Raw genomic sequence first — 18,127 nt, forward strand, 5'->3', positions numbered from 1 at the left:
CACATCAGTGGAGATTGAGTGCCGTAAGAGTGAACTACAGAGAGCTGAAAGGAATTCAGAGGAGGGAGAGCCTACCTTGGCTGGAGGAGGAGAGGACACTGAATGAGCAACAGGAGGGTGAAGCCTGAAATCATAGATCCAGTTGAAGCAGGTTGTTAAATGAATGACCTTAGACATCTGAAAGTACCCCCAGAGAGTGCTTTGGGGTGTTAGAAGGAATGGCATTATGTTGAAATTCGCACATGAATTGTAGTCTCTTCCAGAGTTTGTGAATCCTGTTCTCTTCAGTTTACAGACCTGATTGCTTCTACTGCTTTGGAAGGTGTTTAAGAATCATAGTGAAGAAATAATGGACTTGGCACGTATGTCACTGTTACCCTGTCAAGCTCAAGATATATTAATATGGCCAACTATTGTTTACTAGTACTTCCTTTCCTTCACATGTCTTCCTATTTCTACTTCAGTAAGTGAGTAGAAGAAGTAATATCTTGGGACTTTTATCTTTTTCTGGTTACAGCTTAAGTAAATAATTCTGGATTCTTTTGTTAAGGTTAAGGTTATCCAGCAGCATACCCAGCAGGGTAGTCTGTATTCTGCCATTATTGCATTATATTCTTTACAAATATTTCAAAGAATTTTGGTTTTGTGCCACTTTTTTTTTTTTTAAGTAGGCTTCCTCCAACGTGGGGCCTGAACTCATGACCCAGAGATCAAGACCTGAGCTGAGATCAAGAGTTGGATGTTTAACCGACTGAACCATCCAGGCGCCCCCTGCCACTTTATTTTTTTTTTTTAAGATTTTATTTATTTGAGAGAGAGAGGGCAAGGGGCGGGGAGGGGAGGAGCAGAGGGAGAGGGACAAGCAGACTCTGCTTAGCACAGAGCCCAGTGTGGGGCTTGATCCCATGACCCTGAGATCATGACCTGAGCCAAAATTAAGAGTCGGATGCGTAACCAACTGAGCCACCCAGGTGCCCCTAAATATAAATTCTAATTGTATTTAGACAATTATCTGTCTTAATTGTCTTTTAACAACATATTAAAAATACTGAAAAACCTTGGCTTCCTTTAATTATGTAACTTTCTTTTTGGGTCTCTTTCTTCAAAAGACATGCCTAGTGAGATTTGTTCTCATATATAATCAAACGTATAGAGGTTTTTGTCCCTATGCGTTTGTGGGGCAACTGGTTTTCTTCAGCAAGAGCTGCACCAATGACTTAGTCCATCTAGACTGGGACTTAACTTTAGTGATAGCCTCAGTGCCTAGGATAATATTGGCACATAATAGGTGATAAAAAGTATACAAACTGAACTCAAATTGCAATTTAAAGTTTGTTAACTAGAGGCTACATCTGTTTAGTTGCAATTAGCTTCAAAGTTAGGCATTTATTAGTAGCAGTTTTGAAGGCATACATCTCTTTTTTGACCTTCCCTTCTCTTGCTTTTGTACTACTCACCATCTTTCTGTCTTGTGTGTCTGCATTTTATTTGTACTTAGAGAATCATGGCTGCGGGTGCTTCCTCAGTCCTGCTGATATGATATCTTTGCTGATTTGTGGGCTAATGAAGGATATACAGGTCTATAGTCCCTAATCTGCAGCTCTGAAACACAAGAATTTTTGTTTGTTTGCTTTTTGATAAGTTTGGTTCCACAACTAACTAAGGGCCACCAGCCTGGTCTAGGCTGTCTCACTTGATGCAGAAATGTGAATGTGCTTAATTAAGGAGAGTTACCTCGTATACTCTCTCACCTTTTTCTAAAATCGAAACGATGCTGATAACTTCCAAATTTCTCTAACCGGGGACCTCTCCCCTGTACTATAGACAAACATAACCAGTGGCCCACTTCATATTTTCTCTTGGATATTTATTAGGCATTTGACTTCTTTTTTTCTGTCTTTTTTATATTTGATCTTCAGCAAATCCTATTTGCTCTATATTCAAAATATTACCCGGAATTTGATCACTTAATACCACCACCACCACCCTACTCCCAACTATAGCAGTGATCACAAGTACATCTCTAGCTTGGATTATCAGTTACCTTAACTGTTCCCTCTGCTTTGTTATTCAGCATCTCTTTAGGCTGTTCTTAGCACAGCAGCCAGGTGAGTCTTAAAACTTAACTCAGATCATGTCACTTTTCTGCTTAAAACCCACCAGTGGCTTCCCATTTCAGTCTGATTATTAAGCTTGGGTCCTTATTATGACCTCTGAGAAGAAACACAATATGCTCTTTACCTACTACCCCCAACCCCATTACCTCTCTGATTTCATTTTCTACCAGTCTGTCTTTCCTCCATTCTGTTCCAGTTATACAGCCTTTTTGCTGTTCTTGGAAAATATTAAGCACATATATGCATCAGGGTCTTTGCATTTCCTGTTCCTTCTGCTTGTAATGCTTCCTCACTGATTTCCACATGGTTAGCTCTCTACTATTTTACCCAAAAGTTACCTTATCAGTGAGGTATTCTTTGGTCACTTGTATCTAAAATTTCAAAAACCCTTCTTTTTCTTCTTAGCACTTGTCACTGTCTAGTGTTCTGAACACTTTGTGTACTGTCTTTTTCTCCCTCTTCATGTAAACTTCATGAAGGAGGAGATTTTTGTTTGGTTTACTGCTATATCCCCAGCTCCTAGAAGAATGCCTGGCACATAGTATGTGCTCAATATGTATTAGAGGGTGCGTGCATGAGTGAGTGAATGATTTGAGTTCTACCATAGACAAGACTGTATGCTATGCACAGTGGTGGATACAAAGCTGGTTAAAGGTGTACATGCCCAGGCCTGTGTGGGGGCAGACATATAGCTAATAGGATAAAGACAGGATGAGGTTAAGTGACACATCTACCTATCCCATTAACTGTCTCAAGTCCTATTCTTTTTTGAGAGAGAGGAAGAGAGTGCGAGGCAGGGAGGGACATAGAGAGAGGGCAAGAGAGAGAATTGTAAGCAGGCTCCACACTCAGCACGGAGCCCAAAGGGGGGCTTAATCTCACGGCCCTGCGATCATGACCTGAGCCAAAATTAAGAGTTGGAGGCTTAACTGACTGAGCCACCTAGGCACCCCTCAAGTCCTATTTACAATGCTTTCTTGATAGCTGTAGCTAGCTTATCTTCTGTTATTTATGCTCAGTCTGTTTTATACCATTCTCAGTTAATTTAGAGAAACCTTGTTACGGGGCGCCTGGGTGGCTCAGTCGGTTGGGCATCTGCCTTCAGCTCAGGTGATAATCCTGGGGCCCTGTGTCGGGCTTCCTGCTCAGTGGGGAGTCTGCTTCTCCCTCTGCCTCTCCACCTCCCCCCTGCTCGTGCTCTTTCTCGCTCACTCTCTCTTAAATAAATAAATAAAATCTTAAAAAAAAGAAACCTTGTCACATAAACTAAATGTTCATATCCTTTAGAATAGGACTACAGAATGATTTCCTTCTTTCCTATTCTCATACTATTAATACTTAAATTTTTTTTAACTTTTCATTTTGAAATAATTTTAGACTTCAAAAGAAGTCGCAAAAATACTGTAAAGAATTGTTGTATAACCTTCACCCAGATTTCCCAAATGTGTTTTACAAAACTGTAGTACAGTGATCTAGATCAAAAAGTTAACATTGATACAATTTTTAATACCTTTTGAATTGAACTAAAGTTTCCTGTTCATTTTCTGCCTACAGAATCAGTATCATTAGGACCCAATTTTAGTTTTTGAGTTTCTTTTTGAGCAGTACTAACTACCTGTAAAGATTTATATTTCTTGACTTTATTCTTTATTGTAGGTCTTTAAAAGAACAAAGAGGGCCACCTGGGTGGCTCAGTCTGTTAAGTAGCTCCCCCCGCCCCGCACTCTCTTGCTCTCTCCCCCCCCCAAAGAAAAGGAACAAAGAGAGAATTTACTTATTTTCTTTTTAATGAGATAAACTCATTTTAGCTATTACCATTTATATATCTGAACTATATTCTGGGATCTTAATGATCTTAGTTTTCCTATAGCTTGAAACATTTTGGTATTTCATCATCCTAGGAATTATTTCATCATTGCTCATCAGTTATTCCCTATTATGCTAAAAAAAACTAAAATAATAAGAAAAGGGAAGAATGATGGCATTGCCTAGAAGGATAATGCAGTGGTAAAATAAATCATCATTGTTACACTTCAGTTTTCTTACTGCTTTGCCCGAAGCATTACAGCATCTTCCAAGACAGTGTACAAGTTGGGAGATACCATCTTAAACAATCAGTAAGACATTAGCATCTGGGGAATCTGAGTGAAAATTATATGACCATTTTTTATACTATTTTTACAACCTTTTTAAGCTTTCAGGAAACATATTTGGTAATCCTTAATTTTTTTTTTTTGCTTCCTGTAATGGCAAAAAGAAGAAAACGAACAGAGGAAGACCCCTCACACCAGAGGAGCTAGCAGACAAATGCAGTCCAGCAGACAGAAGCAGGCTAGACGGGGGTGATGATGGTAAAATTGACTGTGAGCCAGTTCATAGACTGTGTAGTCTTTAGATGACAATATGATGAATTTTCTCAGAATGAAGAACTTACACGTGCACCATGTATTTTTGGGGGGCGGGTAAGAAATAATGATATCCTCATCCAGGTAGTCATTCAGCAGGAAGGACTTCAGAATGAAGTATTTCACCATGAATTAAAACCATTTCAATTTGCTAAAAGGGTATACGATTGTATCCTTTCATCTTCTAGGATGTTTATGCACCAAAACTGACTTGTGAGTGGACATTTGCTAAAGGCAGGTGTACAGAGGTGATTGGAAGGAAACAGGACATAGAAATGAAAAAACAACATTGGATCGATTGTTCTAATTGGTGTTTATTAGCCTAAAACTGAGAGTGCTTGCAGTTATGGAGCAAAGAAGGTGATTGTCCTTGCCAATAAAATTAAGAATTAAGTTCTCAAAGTACTGTGTGTGGTGATGCAAAAAAAGAAAAAAAAAATCCCAAAGTGATGATAAGCTAGAACTTTACTAGAGATGTATCTGAAATCAAAATTTACCGAATGCTATGTTCCAACTTCATGTTGTGATAGTTGGTGACTACTCAGTTGCGTTTTAAAGGATATTGCCTATTTTGGGTATTTATATCTTCAAAAGCAGGAAAATAGGAAATAAAAATTAGGATTTGCTATTCAGATTCTTTTTTAAAAAATTCATTTATTTTTATTTTGGAGAGGGAGAGAAAGAATCTCATGCAGACTCCCTGCTGAGTGTGGAGCCCAACCCGGGACTTGATCCTACAACCCTTCATGACCCCAGCTGAAATCAAGAGTCAGATACTTAACTGACTGACCCACCCAGGCACCCTTTTTTTTCCTTAAGATTTATTTATTTAACTTAGAAAGAGTGTGTGTGCACAGGTGCTTGTGGGAGTGGGGGAAGGGATTAGGCAGAAGGGGCAGAGGGAGAGATACCCAAGCAGACTCCACGGGTGGGGAGCCCAAAGAGAGGCTTGATCCCACCACCAGGTGATCACGACCTGAGCGAAAATCCAGAGTCCAACGCCCAACCAACTGAGCCACCTGGGTGCCCCTAGGCGCTCCTTCTATTTAAGTTCTTAAAGTTTCTAATAAAGTTGTTTTTCACCCAAATGGTAAATGATAAGTTTTTCTGATACACCAAGAGTTCAAGGTAAATCACATGAGAGATATTTTGAACCAAGATGACTGTTCTGAGCTACCTTGCTAAAAATTGTTGTCATACCACAGTATGACATAATCCCACCAAAGCTCACAAAAGGTATGTACCAGATGGGGTTAGCATTATATTAGATCCAGGTTTCTCAACCTGACACTATTATATTTTGGCCAAGTAATTCTTTGTTGTGGGGGGTTATCCTGTGCATTTTAGGATGTTTGGGAATTCATGAGATGCCAGTTGCACTCCTGTCCCCTAACTGTGACAACCAGAAAATGGCTTCTGACATTGACAAATGTGCCCGGGAGGGTGGCAAACTATTCTGGTTGAGGCCCACCTTATTAGAAGAATATAAAACTGATTCAGGGAGGCTTGGGTATTAGATCTTGTGTTTTAAGAAGAATGGGTTGTTAATTTTGTTGAGCTATTAGTCTCTGTAAAATGGAAAATCTAAATAGATTGCCTTTTTCATTTATTCTGGGATACTTTTCCTTTTCTAGCAGATCTAAATCCAGAAGTGGATTTTTTTTTTTAAGATTTATTTTTAATTACTTGAGAGAGAGTGTGTGAGGGCACACAGGGGGAGGAGCAGAGGGAGAGGGAGAGAGAGTCTTAAGCAGACTCTCTGCTGAGCTCGGAACCCCATGTAGGGCTTGATCTCACAACCCTGAGATCAGGACCTGAGCTAAAACCAAGAGTTGGATGCTTAACTGACTGTGCCACCCAGGTGCCCCTCCAAAAGTGGATTTTTGGACAGGTTTTGAGGTTGACTATGGTGGGCAATTGCACTGGATTGAAGTACCTAATTACATTTCACTATATGCTTTGATAAAAATCTATTTGCTTTTGAAGAGAAACTTTCCATTTTTCCACAATATTTATTGATGTAAACTGAGCAGGACACATTTTAATATGATTTTATGTGATGCTGACTGCCTATAAGAGAATAATTTCAGAGGATTTTTTTAATTACATAAATAAAGGAATTTAAAAATGTGGCTAATTCAGGGTAACAGTACAAAACTAAGAGGCACTATAAAGGGTCAACCATAAATTAAGTGCATTTCCAAAAGAAAGTTGTATACTTAAAAGCCTTCAGATAGAGCAGTTTAGTTTGTTCCATGCACTCTCTTACTTTGAGCTTATCTTGACTTAAATTAATTCTGTTATCTATATTTAAGCCAATTTATGAATTTATTTGTTATTTATTATTTATTTTTATAAATAAATAAAGCAGGGCTCGATCTCACAACCCTGAGATCAGGACCTGAACTGAGATCAAGAGTCGGATGCTTAACCTGCTGAGCCACCCAGGTGCCCCTGATTTGTAAAATATAATCTAAATGAAAAGATAGATTTTTTAAAGTTGGATTTTTCCATTTGGATTTTAATAAGCATGGAGAACTGTCTGAATTTCTAAGAGGCCAACTTTTCACTGTAATGAAAGACATTTTGGGTTGTAGAACTAGAAAATTGGTTTTTATATTTATCGTTCTGAAAGGGTTAGCTTTTACTTCAGCCCTTCTAAAATTTGTCTGAAATGTGACACAGTGACTTGTCAGTTGTTCTACCCTATTCCAGAAGACTGCCCTGCAATATCAGAATTATCCTGCTCTGCTTGCTTTATTTGGGAATTATGATTTCTTCGCATGATGATTTGGAGCTATCCCCACTTTTTATTATAACACATGGCCAGGTGACTTTTTAATGTTCTGCTGCCATTGTTTGTTCACATTAGTCCTTCTTCACTAGTTTCTGTCCTTCAAAGTGCTTTTTTCCTTGTTTAAATTCTATCTTCATAGACTAGAGTTCTGATAACAGGGTAAGCTCCAAATCTGAAACAGTTGGAGACCATAGTAGCAGATGAAAATCATGTCAGCTGAAGCAGGGCTTGAAAGTAGCTCTGTGTCTGACTCTTGTGGCTCCATTATTTGGCATTCGAATACTTCATAGTCTGGAATTTCACTGTACCTCTCTACAAGCAGGATACTATTGTCTGTCCAGTATTTCTACTCCAGATTGGTCATGCATTCCAAGGAGAAAGAGTCTAGCTCCTTGCCATGTGACCTTGAACAGGTCACTTAATTTCTTTTGAGTATCACTTTCCCTCTAAATAGTGTTCTGGGTGTGCCCATCTGACAGGACTCTTGGGAGGAGCACATTGACTTACAGCAGTCATGTTTGGAAGATTCGTTGTGGCGCAGGAAATCTGTCCTATTCAGTGCTGGTCCCTCACATAAAGCACAGGGTCTGGCATGTGTAGATTCTTGGGAATTATTTGTGGAGTAAATGAATTGGCAAAGACTGTAAATGGCTCGTTATCACCTGTAAGTCCAAAGTTACTGTAATATTTTAATCTCATCCTGTGTACCCCCATGCCCTAATTCATTCCTAATTTTCAAGATAAAACCAAACACTTACCTTCTCTGTAGAGTTTTTTCCAGTATACACATTTCTACTCCTTACCAAATTTTAGTACTTATTATAGTATTGTACCACTCATGAACTGGTTTGTTTTGTTAGCCTTTCCTCCCAACATTTTATTAAGAACAATTTCAAATACACAGCAAAGTTGATAGAATTTTATAGTGAATACCCATATACACACTAGATTTTATATTACCATTTTTATAGTACTTGCTTTGTCATATATGCATTCCTCCATCTATTAATCCAAACTATTTTCTCGATGTGTTTCAAAGTAAATTTCAAACATTAGTACACTTTCACCTAAGTACTTGAGCATGCTATCCTTATCTAGAGTTCAGTATTTGTTTATAGCTTTTTCCTTCTGATGCAAAATTTACAATGAGATGCACAAACCTTAAGAATACATTGTGTGTGGGTGTTGAAATCACACTGTATATATTCTGTAGCTTGTTCTTTTCACTTAATAGTATGTTTTGGAGGACTTTCTTTATATAGGAACCCCAATCTTTCTAATTGCTACGTAGTTTTCCCAATATGGATGTATCAAGTTCAGTTATTGATAGACATTTGGATTTTTCTTACTTTGCTGCAGTAAATATACTTGGCAGATGTATAGGATAGACACCTGGAAGTGAATTGCTAGGTAGAAGGGTATGACCATTTTAAATTTAAAAATTTAATGGATACCACAAGTTGCCAACCACATAGTCCATGCCAATTAAAACTTCTGCCAGTAGTATTTCCCTATACCCTCACCCACACTCGATATCATCATTTTCTTTTAATTTTTGCCTGTTGCTTTGGGGGTAAGTATCATTTTACTTTATATTTCTTTGATTACTAGTGAGGCTGTATATGGTCTTCCCAAGTAGTTTTTAAGCTTTTATAGGACACCTACCACCTTCTTATCTGCTCCCTGAATATTTGCTAATTGAAAGAGTAAATGCTGCCAAAGCCTTCCCACTTTGTTGGGTTGAGGGTGAAAGGATGAATGAGCTAAGTGTGGGAGAGGTTAAAGAAAGCTGAAGTTGCTCAGTGCATGTGTGTCTTAAATAAGTAAAGGGACTCTTCTCCCTTTATTTCTTATTCTGTGAGAGGCAGGAGATACTGAGATGGTTAGGAATTTAGGCTCTGGAGGTAGATTTGGTGGATTGATATTCCAGCTTTGCCTATTAGCTGTGCAGCCTTGGGCAGTTTACTTAATCCTTATATTTCAGTTTCCTCATTTATAAAATAAAGAATAACAGCACCTTACAGGGTTGTTGTGGGGATTATAATAATATTTATAAATTGTGTAGAATGGTCCTTGGGATTCATTATATACTAAATATTATATTAACTGACTCTTGTGGCTCCATTATTTGGCATTCGAATGGGCCAATTAACTCTTTATTAACTCTTATTTTTTTCCCTTCTTCATGGTCAGTATTTGAGTGTGTGACGTGGTAGGACTGTGAGGAATGCAGACAAAGTTGTAAAGGTAGGGACCTTGAAGAAGCTTTGGATGTTGGAAAAGCCCTGAAAAGACCAGACTGGATTCCTAGCCAGAATATTACTAGATTTTTTGTGTCCTGCAGGAAAGAAAGTGTCCCTCTACAGAGGAATATTATTAATAAGGGATTCTGGAATCTCCTTAGTGTTAAGGAATGTTAGAGTCAGAAATAACCTAGAAATGATCTTTTCCAACCATGTCATTTTAGTCTTTTTTTTTTTTTTCTTAAAGATTTTATTTATTTGACAGAGACAAGCGAGAGAGGGAACACAAGCAGGGGGAGTGGGAGAGGGAGAAGCAGGCTTCCCTCTGAGCAGGGAGCCTGATGCGGGGCTCCATCCCAGGACCCTGGGACCATGACCTGAGCTGAAGGCAGATGCTTAACGACTGAGCCACCCAGGCGCCCCCAACCATGTCATTTTATAGTTGGAGAAACAAACTCACACGGAATGAGGAAGTTGTTGAAATGTACATAGCTCCTTAAGTTGGCAAGTCTAGAACCATCATCCTCTTACTCCAGGCCTACTGCTCTTTCATGATAGCATTTAATTGTTGAAACAATTGATATTTTAAAAATTAGACCACAATTATAGTACTAGGTTTTGAGAGGAGTTAGAAAGAAGCACTTGAATGTTTTTGTAGCATGTGAATGTGTCACTGATGTTAGGAATGATGGTATTTGAGAAGAAAACTAGAGAATAAAGAAGGGAAAGGTGTATTTTCGTGTTTTTAAATTGGAGGTTATTTTTCAACTCTGTAGTCCCAGGTTAATTCAGACTATGTTATTATTTAAACTTATGTCTTTGAGTTATGATACACTGTCCACTGTGGGGCCTGTGTGTGCAAGCATGCACTTAAACTAGCCAGTGATCATCTTCAGGATGAAGTAAATAGTTGGTTTTGGGAGTTGAGCTTATAGTAAATTTGGGCGACTGGTCCTAAGTTGTACACATCACATTGGGGTGTGAACTGGTTTGCATATCGATGCTTTTGGTTTCTGCAGGTTTTGTGGTGCATCCCTGAGCATGAGCGCAGAATGAAGCGACGTTTGGATGACCAGGAGTCACCGGTGTATGCGGCCCAGCAGCGTCGGATCCCTGGTAGCACAGAGGCTTTTCCTCACCAGCACCGGGTGCTTGCCCCTGCCCCTCCTGTGTATGAAACAGTGTCCGAGACCATGCAGTCAGCCACGGGAATTCAGTACTCCGTGACACCCAGCTATCAGGTAAGCTGGAACCCAGCAAGGGACTCAGTGTAAGGGAGGGGCATTGGTGATTACATCCAATGAAAAAAAAATTGTATTAAGCATCCAGTTAGATACAAAATTATATTTATGGGGTATCTGTAAGTAAGATATAACAAATAACAAAAACAATGTATACTTGGGTACTCACCACACAGGTTTTTAATTTTTTATTATTTTTTAATTATTTCTATTTTTTAAATGTTTTTAAGTGATCTCTACACCCAGTGTGGGACTCAGACTCACAACCCCGAGATCAAGAGTTGCACGTTCCACTGCCTGAGCCACCAAGGAGCCCCTTAAAGATTTTATTTTTAAGTAATCTTCACACCCAACTTGGGGCTTAAACTTACAACCTTGAGATAAGAGTAACATGCTGTACCCACTGAGCCATCAGGCACCCTTATATTTTTTTCTTTAACTCACTTTTTTTCACTCGGTGCGGTTCCCGAGACTTACCCTTTTTTTGTGTGTAAATAATTGAGTCATTTTCACTCTTTTATGAATTATATGAATATATCCCATCTACTTATCCATTTTTCTTTTGCTGTACTCTCAGGCTGTTACCAGATTTTTACTTGTAAAGGTGCTGTGTGACTTTCTCCTGGTGCAGTGGGGCTCACAGTGGCAATCCATGACAAGATAAGCTTGCACCAGAATTTAAATCAATGTGCTACTTTTTTTTTAATCAAAAAAAAAAAGTGTTGCCATGGGGAAACAAAGGCAGCTGAATTAAATAGTGTGCTTATTAGTGAAGCAGTTGGTTTACATTGTGGTGCAAACTCCTTATCTTCTTGCAGCCCGCTCAGCAGGTTTGAGGGCACATGAAGAAGAGTTTTTCGGGTATCTAGGAGAGGGATTGCTGGGTCATAGGGTGTGCGCGACTTCTCCTTTAGCAGGTAATGTCAAATTGTTTTTCAGAATTGTACCAATTTATATTTCCACCAGCATTGTGTATTCCTATCATTCCATGCCCTGACCAGTGCTGATCTTTCATCTCTTATCTCTTTACTCTGTTTTGTAGAAATGGAAGAAATTTGTTTTTTGCCTTTTTAATTATGAAAGTAAATATCACCATGGTTTTTTTTTTTTTTTTTGAAAAATGATCCAAGATGACTTCCTTCTCTGACCCTTCAGACTTTAAGCCATTCGTGATTTCTTGGGTATCTATAGTCACCTGCTTACCTATCTAGATACATTTCTCTTTTTATGTAATTTGAATGATACAGTATACACTGTTCTGCTATTTGCTCTTTTCACTTAATATATACTGGACAACTTTCCACTTAAATACGTATGTATAGATCTAAGTAGTTTTTAAGAAATCACTGCATTTATAATATTCCATTCTAGGTCAGTCTGAATCATAATTTATTTAACTGGTCTGGAGAGACCTTCTTCAACCTAACATGTTAGTGACTTTTAAAAAGTTATGGCTGCTACTGGGAACATAAATTAGTGTAACCTTCCTTGAAAGCAATTTGACAGTTGTGGCAGATTCTTTACTTTTTGACCTAGCAATTCCATAACTCCATAAATTTCTCAGAATTTATTATAAGAAAACAAGGAAGAGGGGAATCCAGGTGAAGTAGGAGATCGTGATTCCTTAGGTGTCATTCTTTATCAGGAGTCCCCCTTGCAGTAGTACCATGCCCTCCTATGGGACTGAGGGCCACAGTCAGAGGACTGTTGCAAATCGAATCTTTAAGTTAGATCTTGGAAGAAAGAAAGGCTGCTTGTTTTTCTTGGGTGATTACTTTTATCTGAACAGATTGATGACTGTTTCCTATACTTGGGATAGTTGCATCTATTCATATATTAGAAACTATAATGTGCTCATATAAAACTAGTCATCTCAAGTATTTATAAGCTCCAATTAAGCCTTTTAAAAAACTGCTCAAAACGTGTATGTTGGAATATAGAAGCTCAGAATAATAACCCTTCTTGCTAGAGATATATTAGAGCTTTCAGAATTGTCCAAATAGTTTCTTTTTACTCCTAATGTGTAACTATTGTTTGTGGGGATTTGTAAGTAGTTGTCTATTTCCCACCCTCCCCTCTGTCCAGGGGAATCTTTTAAATTTGTGGGGACTTCAAAAAAAAAAATTAATCCTCTCTTACATTGTAGTATACAACTTCCATTGTTTAGATTAAGCCTCATGTTGTTTAGTCTTCTTATTTTGGAGACGTGCAAATCAAGGATATTGTCCTTCCTTAGTTGTCTTCTGTGGTGATTAACAGTTCTGAAACAGGAAAATAAAAAAAGTTTTGGAAATTTTGTGTAGCATTTTTCGCAATAGAAATGGAAGGAAAGGAGCTTGTGCATTATTTCACTCTAAGCTTATAAGAGGATGAGAGAAAGAATAGAAAATAATTACGTTTGAGGCCAAACCGCTAACAATTTGGAAGAAAGTTTTGTTTAGCAAATAAGGATAGGCAAAATAAATAGGGATAGAAGTAGAAAATAAGGATAAGCAAAATAAAGCAAAATAAAAGTCTTATCTAATTCCATCACCACAAGATAAAATGCTAACATTTTGCTATATATTTGTCACCTAAGGTTTAAAATCTTTTTATTGATTTATAGATACTGTTTTCTAAAAAAAATAAAAGTTTAAAACCATATGCAGCACATGAATACATTCAACTCAGAGATTATGAACATTTTATAATGTGAAAATATATGTATCTATATCAGTGCTATTCAAAGTGTGGTCCACAGATGGCTGATGTGCATACTTTCTTATTAGTCTGTAATGACATGTGTATAGAAATTGAGAGTATTTAGGAACTTACAGCGATTTGGACATAGTAATTTTGTAATATATCTGTAAAATGTGGGAATGGAAATTATGGGCTTACCTCTTTTTCATTTCACTTCTCTAGTAATTCATTTTTACCGTATTTTATAAAAGTAGTGGCCCATGATGGATTGGAATTGAAGAAAAAAAACAAACAAAACGGGTCCTTTGCCATAGATAGTTTGAGAAGTATTGAGCCATATAATTTTTTAATAGTGGCAGAGAATTCTGTTGTAATATGGGTGATTTCATTTCACCAGTTCCCTTTTGTGGGAAATTTGGGTTTCTAATTACTGATGGTCCCCGACTTAGGATAGTTTGACTTCCAATTTTTCTTTTCTTTTCTTTTTAAGATTTTATTTATTTATTTGACAGAGAGAGAGACAGCGAGAGAGGGAACACAAGCAGGGGGGAGTGGGAGAGGGAGAAGCAGGCTTCCCGCTGAGCAGGGAGCCCGATGTGGGGCTCGATCCCAGGACCCTGGGATCATGACCTGAGCCGAAGGCAGACGCCCCTCCAATTTTTCAACTTTATGATAATGTGGAAGTGATTTATAGTAGAACCCATACTTGGAATTTTGACTCTGGGTCTTTTCTCAGGCTAGCACTATGAAGTACTGTACCCTCGTCTGATGCTGGGCAGTGGCAGCCTCCGCTCCTGGTCAGCCACGCGATCACGAGGGTAAACAACCGATAACCTCAGGCCATTCCAGTTTTTCTCTCTTAGTATAGTAGTCAACATATTACCTGAGATATTCAACACTGTCTTATAAAATGGGCTTTGTGTGAGATGATTTTGCCCAACTGTGGCTACTGTAAGTGTTCTAAGCACATTTAAGGTAGGCTAGGCTGAGCTGTGATGTTCGATAGGGTAGCTGTATGAAATGCATTTTCGACTTAGGATATTTTTAGCCTAACATGGATTTATCGGGACGTAACCCCATCGTAAGTCAAGGAAGAGCTGTAATTCTGTGTGTGTGTGCAAAGGTACGCATGCATGTCTTCTAGATGCATCTGGGGAAGAATGTAGAAGCCTTGACGTTTCTTGTCTGCCTTTTGTCGCCCCAGGTTTCAGCAGTGCCCCCGAGCTCTGGCGGTCACGGGCCCAGCATCACAGCGGTTCACAGTGGCCACCATCACCCGGCCGCTGTGCAGCCCCATGGAGGCCAGGGGGTCCAGAGTCACGCTCATCCCGCCCCGCCAGTCACACCAGTGCAGGGACAGCAGCAATTTCAGAGGCTTAAGGTGATATTCAGCTCCTCTTCTTCCATTAAGAAGTTCTGTCTCTCAGCAGGAAGCATTGGCTTCGGTCTATTAGTAGTGGCATTATAACTTTTAACATGCCAGACTAGGGGTTGAATCACAAGGAGTTTTACTTTGTTTTTGTTTTGAAACCTACTTAGATTTCCCATTTTACCCTCAGTGCCTGATCCAGAGAATTACATTCAAGAAATGTTTTTGGAATGTATGAAATGCATGCTACTCAGACGTGTCAGGATAGAGGGACTGTTTTCGTACACAATAAACAAGGTCCATGTTTTTGGATACCTCCTTTTGAACTCTTAGTTCTTAGTACGGCAGAAGGTTTTATTGAGTGTGCACATGGTTGGCTATGGTCCTGTACAGTTACTGGGTCCAGTATTACCTTACGATTTAATCTTTTTATCCCTGCTTATAAATAGCTGAATGGGCTGGCATCTTCCAGTCCATCCTTAGTAAAACACATGCTCCTTTTTTGGGAACCTTTATAAAGATTGGGGAAGACTATAATTGTGAATGAAGTGTCAGTGTTTTCATCTGTTCTGCTGAGTATGTGCTGTAGGTTTTCAGTGCTTTTGAAATTCATGAGGCATCTGTGGAGAAGTGAGGCTTGTGTTCCCAGCTAACCCTCTCTCTGCTTACTGGAATGTTACTTTTCAAAATAAGTGATTGTTGGAGTAAGTGTTCCAGATTTCAGTTTTTCTAATTTTACCTTTATATAAAATTTCAAATCAAGTTGCAAGAAATACAAATTAAAGAACTATAAAGAAATGGGATGTTGGGTCTTCATTTGGTCCTATCAGCCTAATTAAATAGTTTCCAGGTAGGAATGAAGAGCATACCCTTGAAGGACACTTCCATGTGTAGCAAACATTTCGGCCCTCTCTTTTCCTTGATACTTAATGTAATTCTCCCTGATCCCTGCCCACATTGGTTTGAGTTCTCAGGGACTTGTTTAATTTTGGCCTAAGGAAACTAAGTGCTACATAAATATAAAGCATACCAAAACTAAACTATATAGAGGGATTTTGTAAAATTTATTTTGTCTATATTAAGTAATTAAGAGTTGACTATACTTAAAAAAAAAAAAAAAAAAGAGTTGACTATACTTAGGCATAGTCTTTAAAGAGAATACAAATTATTTGGGCCTGAAACTTCACTCTGGGCTCTATCTTTGGGAAGATTTGTGTAAGCTATATTGATGTTTTTCTTAAAACATTTTGCCTGTCTGCTTGTAGAGTGATGGCTGTGTACCAAACTGTATTATTGCCATGAACTTAGCATTTCACAAAGTCCTGAAAATATTTTTTAAAGTTGGTCTGGTATGATTTAATTCCATATTAATACGGTATTCAGCAATTAGTTAATACCTTAATGATGCCAAAGAGCTTCTAAACTTGCTGTTAAACTAACAAAAATGTATATTTCTATAGTCTTTTTCAGCCAGTCCTATCAAAGCACAGCACTATTTTACTCGTCTCCCTCACTTGGGTATAAGTGTACAGATGTGCTTTGTTTTACAGAAACTGTCAAGGAAGCAAGAAAGGGTTCTGGAGTTGGGGTTATAGAGTGAGTCATGGGCGGAGTCAGTTGTCTGTTCCTTCTCTTCTCACCCTTGTATATGATTCCTGGATACAATAACGTGTTGAATTCCCATTCTGATGAGGAGGGGTAAAATGCTTTTTTGTGCCTCCATTGTAGCTTCATTCAATGTATTCCCACATTGCCTGCCATTTTTGGATCAGTCTTAAAATGCTTTACAAGCATTTGAATCAACTTCAATAAACCATTTATATTCTATAATGAGGAGTGTTCAGTGAAAATACTTAGGTTATTTCAAGCATCAGCATTGTCTATACTTTCTTTTTTGTCTTTGGCAGATTGATGACAAGAAAGATTTGAATAATTTCAGGCATGTTTGATGTGATTTAGCTACTTGTTGAATGCTAGCAGCATAGATATTTGGCACATCTTTAGCAAGTTCTCTTTACAGTTGTTTGTGTTTGTTTCCCCTACAAGATTGTGAACTTTAAGAGGTTAGGGACCTCAATAATAAATGCCTGTTGAAGTGAGCCAAGAAAATACATCAGCAGACTCAGGGCCTCCCCAAGTGCTTCCCTAGGACTGTAGCTTCAGAAGGACCAGCTCCAAGTTGTTTTCTTCTAAGTTGTGGTTCCTAGAGCCGCATATACTCTTTTATAAAGAGTTGAACTATACTTTAGATAATGAGAGAATTTCCTCACTGTGTTTACATACAGATAGTATATTTGTTTGTTTATTGGGGTGGAGGGGCAGAGGGAGAGAGAAAATTTTAAGCAGGCTCCTAGCCCAGCACGGAGTCCGACATGGGGCTCGATCTCACAATCCTGAGATCATGGCCTGAGACGAAATCAAGAGTCGGACTAAGCCACCCAGGCCCCCAGATATTTCATTTATAATGTGGTTGTCATTCTGGGTATTTTTTAAGCATAGTGTTGGTTTATAACTAATTTAAATAGTAGTTCACTGTGACCAGTACCTTTTTTTCTCTAGACATAAACACATCACATAATTTCTTTGATTCAGGCATCTGCACTTTTTCTCTCTGTAGTAATTATTATTATACCATAGCATGCTTACTTTTTTATTCACAATTTTGTGTTTATTTTTGACAATTCCTCCTTTGTCATGTGGTTGTGAATGCTATTCTTTTTTTTTTTTAAGATTTTATTTATTTATTTTGACAGAGAGAGAGAGAGAGGGAACACAAGCAGGGGGGTTGGGGGAGGGAGAAGCAGGCTTCCCACTGAGCAGAGAGCCCAATGTGGGGCTCGATCCCAGGACCCTGGGATCATGACCTGAGCTGAAGGCAGGCGCTTAATGACTAAGCCACCCAGGCGCCCTGTGAATGCTATTCTTAAATATCTTCCAAAGTCTTTGTTTCTTCTGCAAACTTAGTGAGTTTTATGTTCCATCAGCTTGGTCATTAATGAAACATTTCAGTATGGAAAGTTCTGAATATGAAGGGGGAGGGGCAAAGGGAGAGGGAGAGAGAGAATCTTAAGAAGGCTCCTCTCCCAGCCCAGGGCCCAATGCAGGGCTTGATCTCACCACCCTGAGATCATGACTTGAGCCAAGACCAAGAGTTGGACGCTTAACCTACTGAGCCACCTAGGCACCCCTAAACTGTTTTTTCTTTTTTTTGGTCTTTGTTTTGTTTTTAAAGATTTTATTTTTTTGAGAGAGAGTGGGAGCATGAGTGAGGGG

At 38.6% G+C, this 18,127-nt stretch overlaps 1 protein-coding gene across 5 annotated transcripts in view; it reads left to right on the plus strand.

Moving 5' to 3' along the window:
* Window positions 1–18,127, plus strand: part of SIN3A (SIN3 transcription regulator family member A) — a 68,229-nt gene that overhangs the window by 9,684 nt on the left and 40,418 nt on the right. For 4 of the 5 annotated variants that reach the window (XM_078079064.1, XM_036081056.2, XM_078079066.1 and 1 more), the window contains exons 2-3: window positions 10,582–10,803; window positions 14,690–14,866. In XM_078079064.1, the coding sequence (XP_077935190.1) occupies window positions 10,615–10,803; window positions 14,690–14,866 (366 nt within the window). In that variant the 5' untranslated portion in view covers window positions 10,582–10,614. Of the gene's footprint in view, window positions 1–445; window positions 464–10,581; window positions 10,804–14,689; window positions 14,867–18,127 lie in introns of those variants that run through there. The other variant, XM_078079065.1, reaches the window with a different exon arrangement.

The sequence above is a fragment of the Halichoerus grypus genome, chromosome 8 (assembly GCF_964656455.1).
Source record: "Halichoerus grypus chromosome 8, mHalGry1.hap1.1, whole genome shotgun sequence".
Taxonomy (NCBI): domain Eukaryota; kingdom Metazoa; phylum Chordata; class Mammalia; order Carnivora; family Phocidae; genus Halichoerus; species Halichoerus grypus.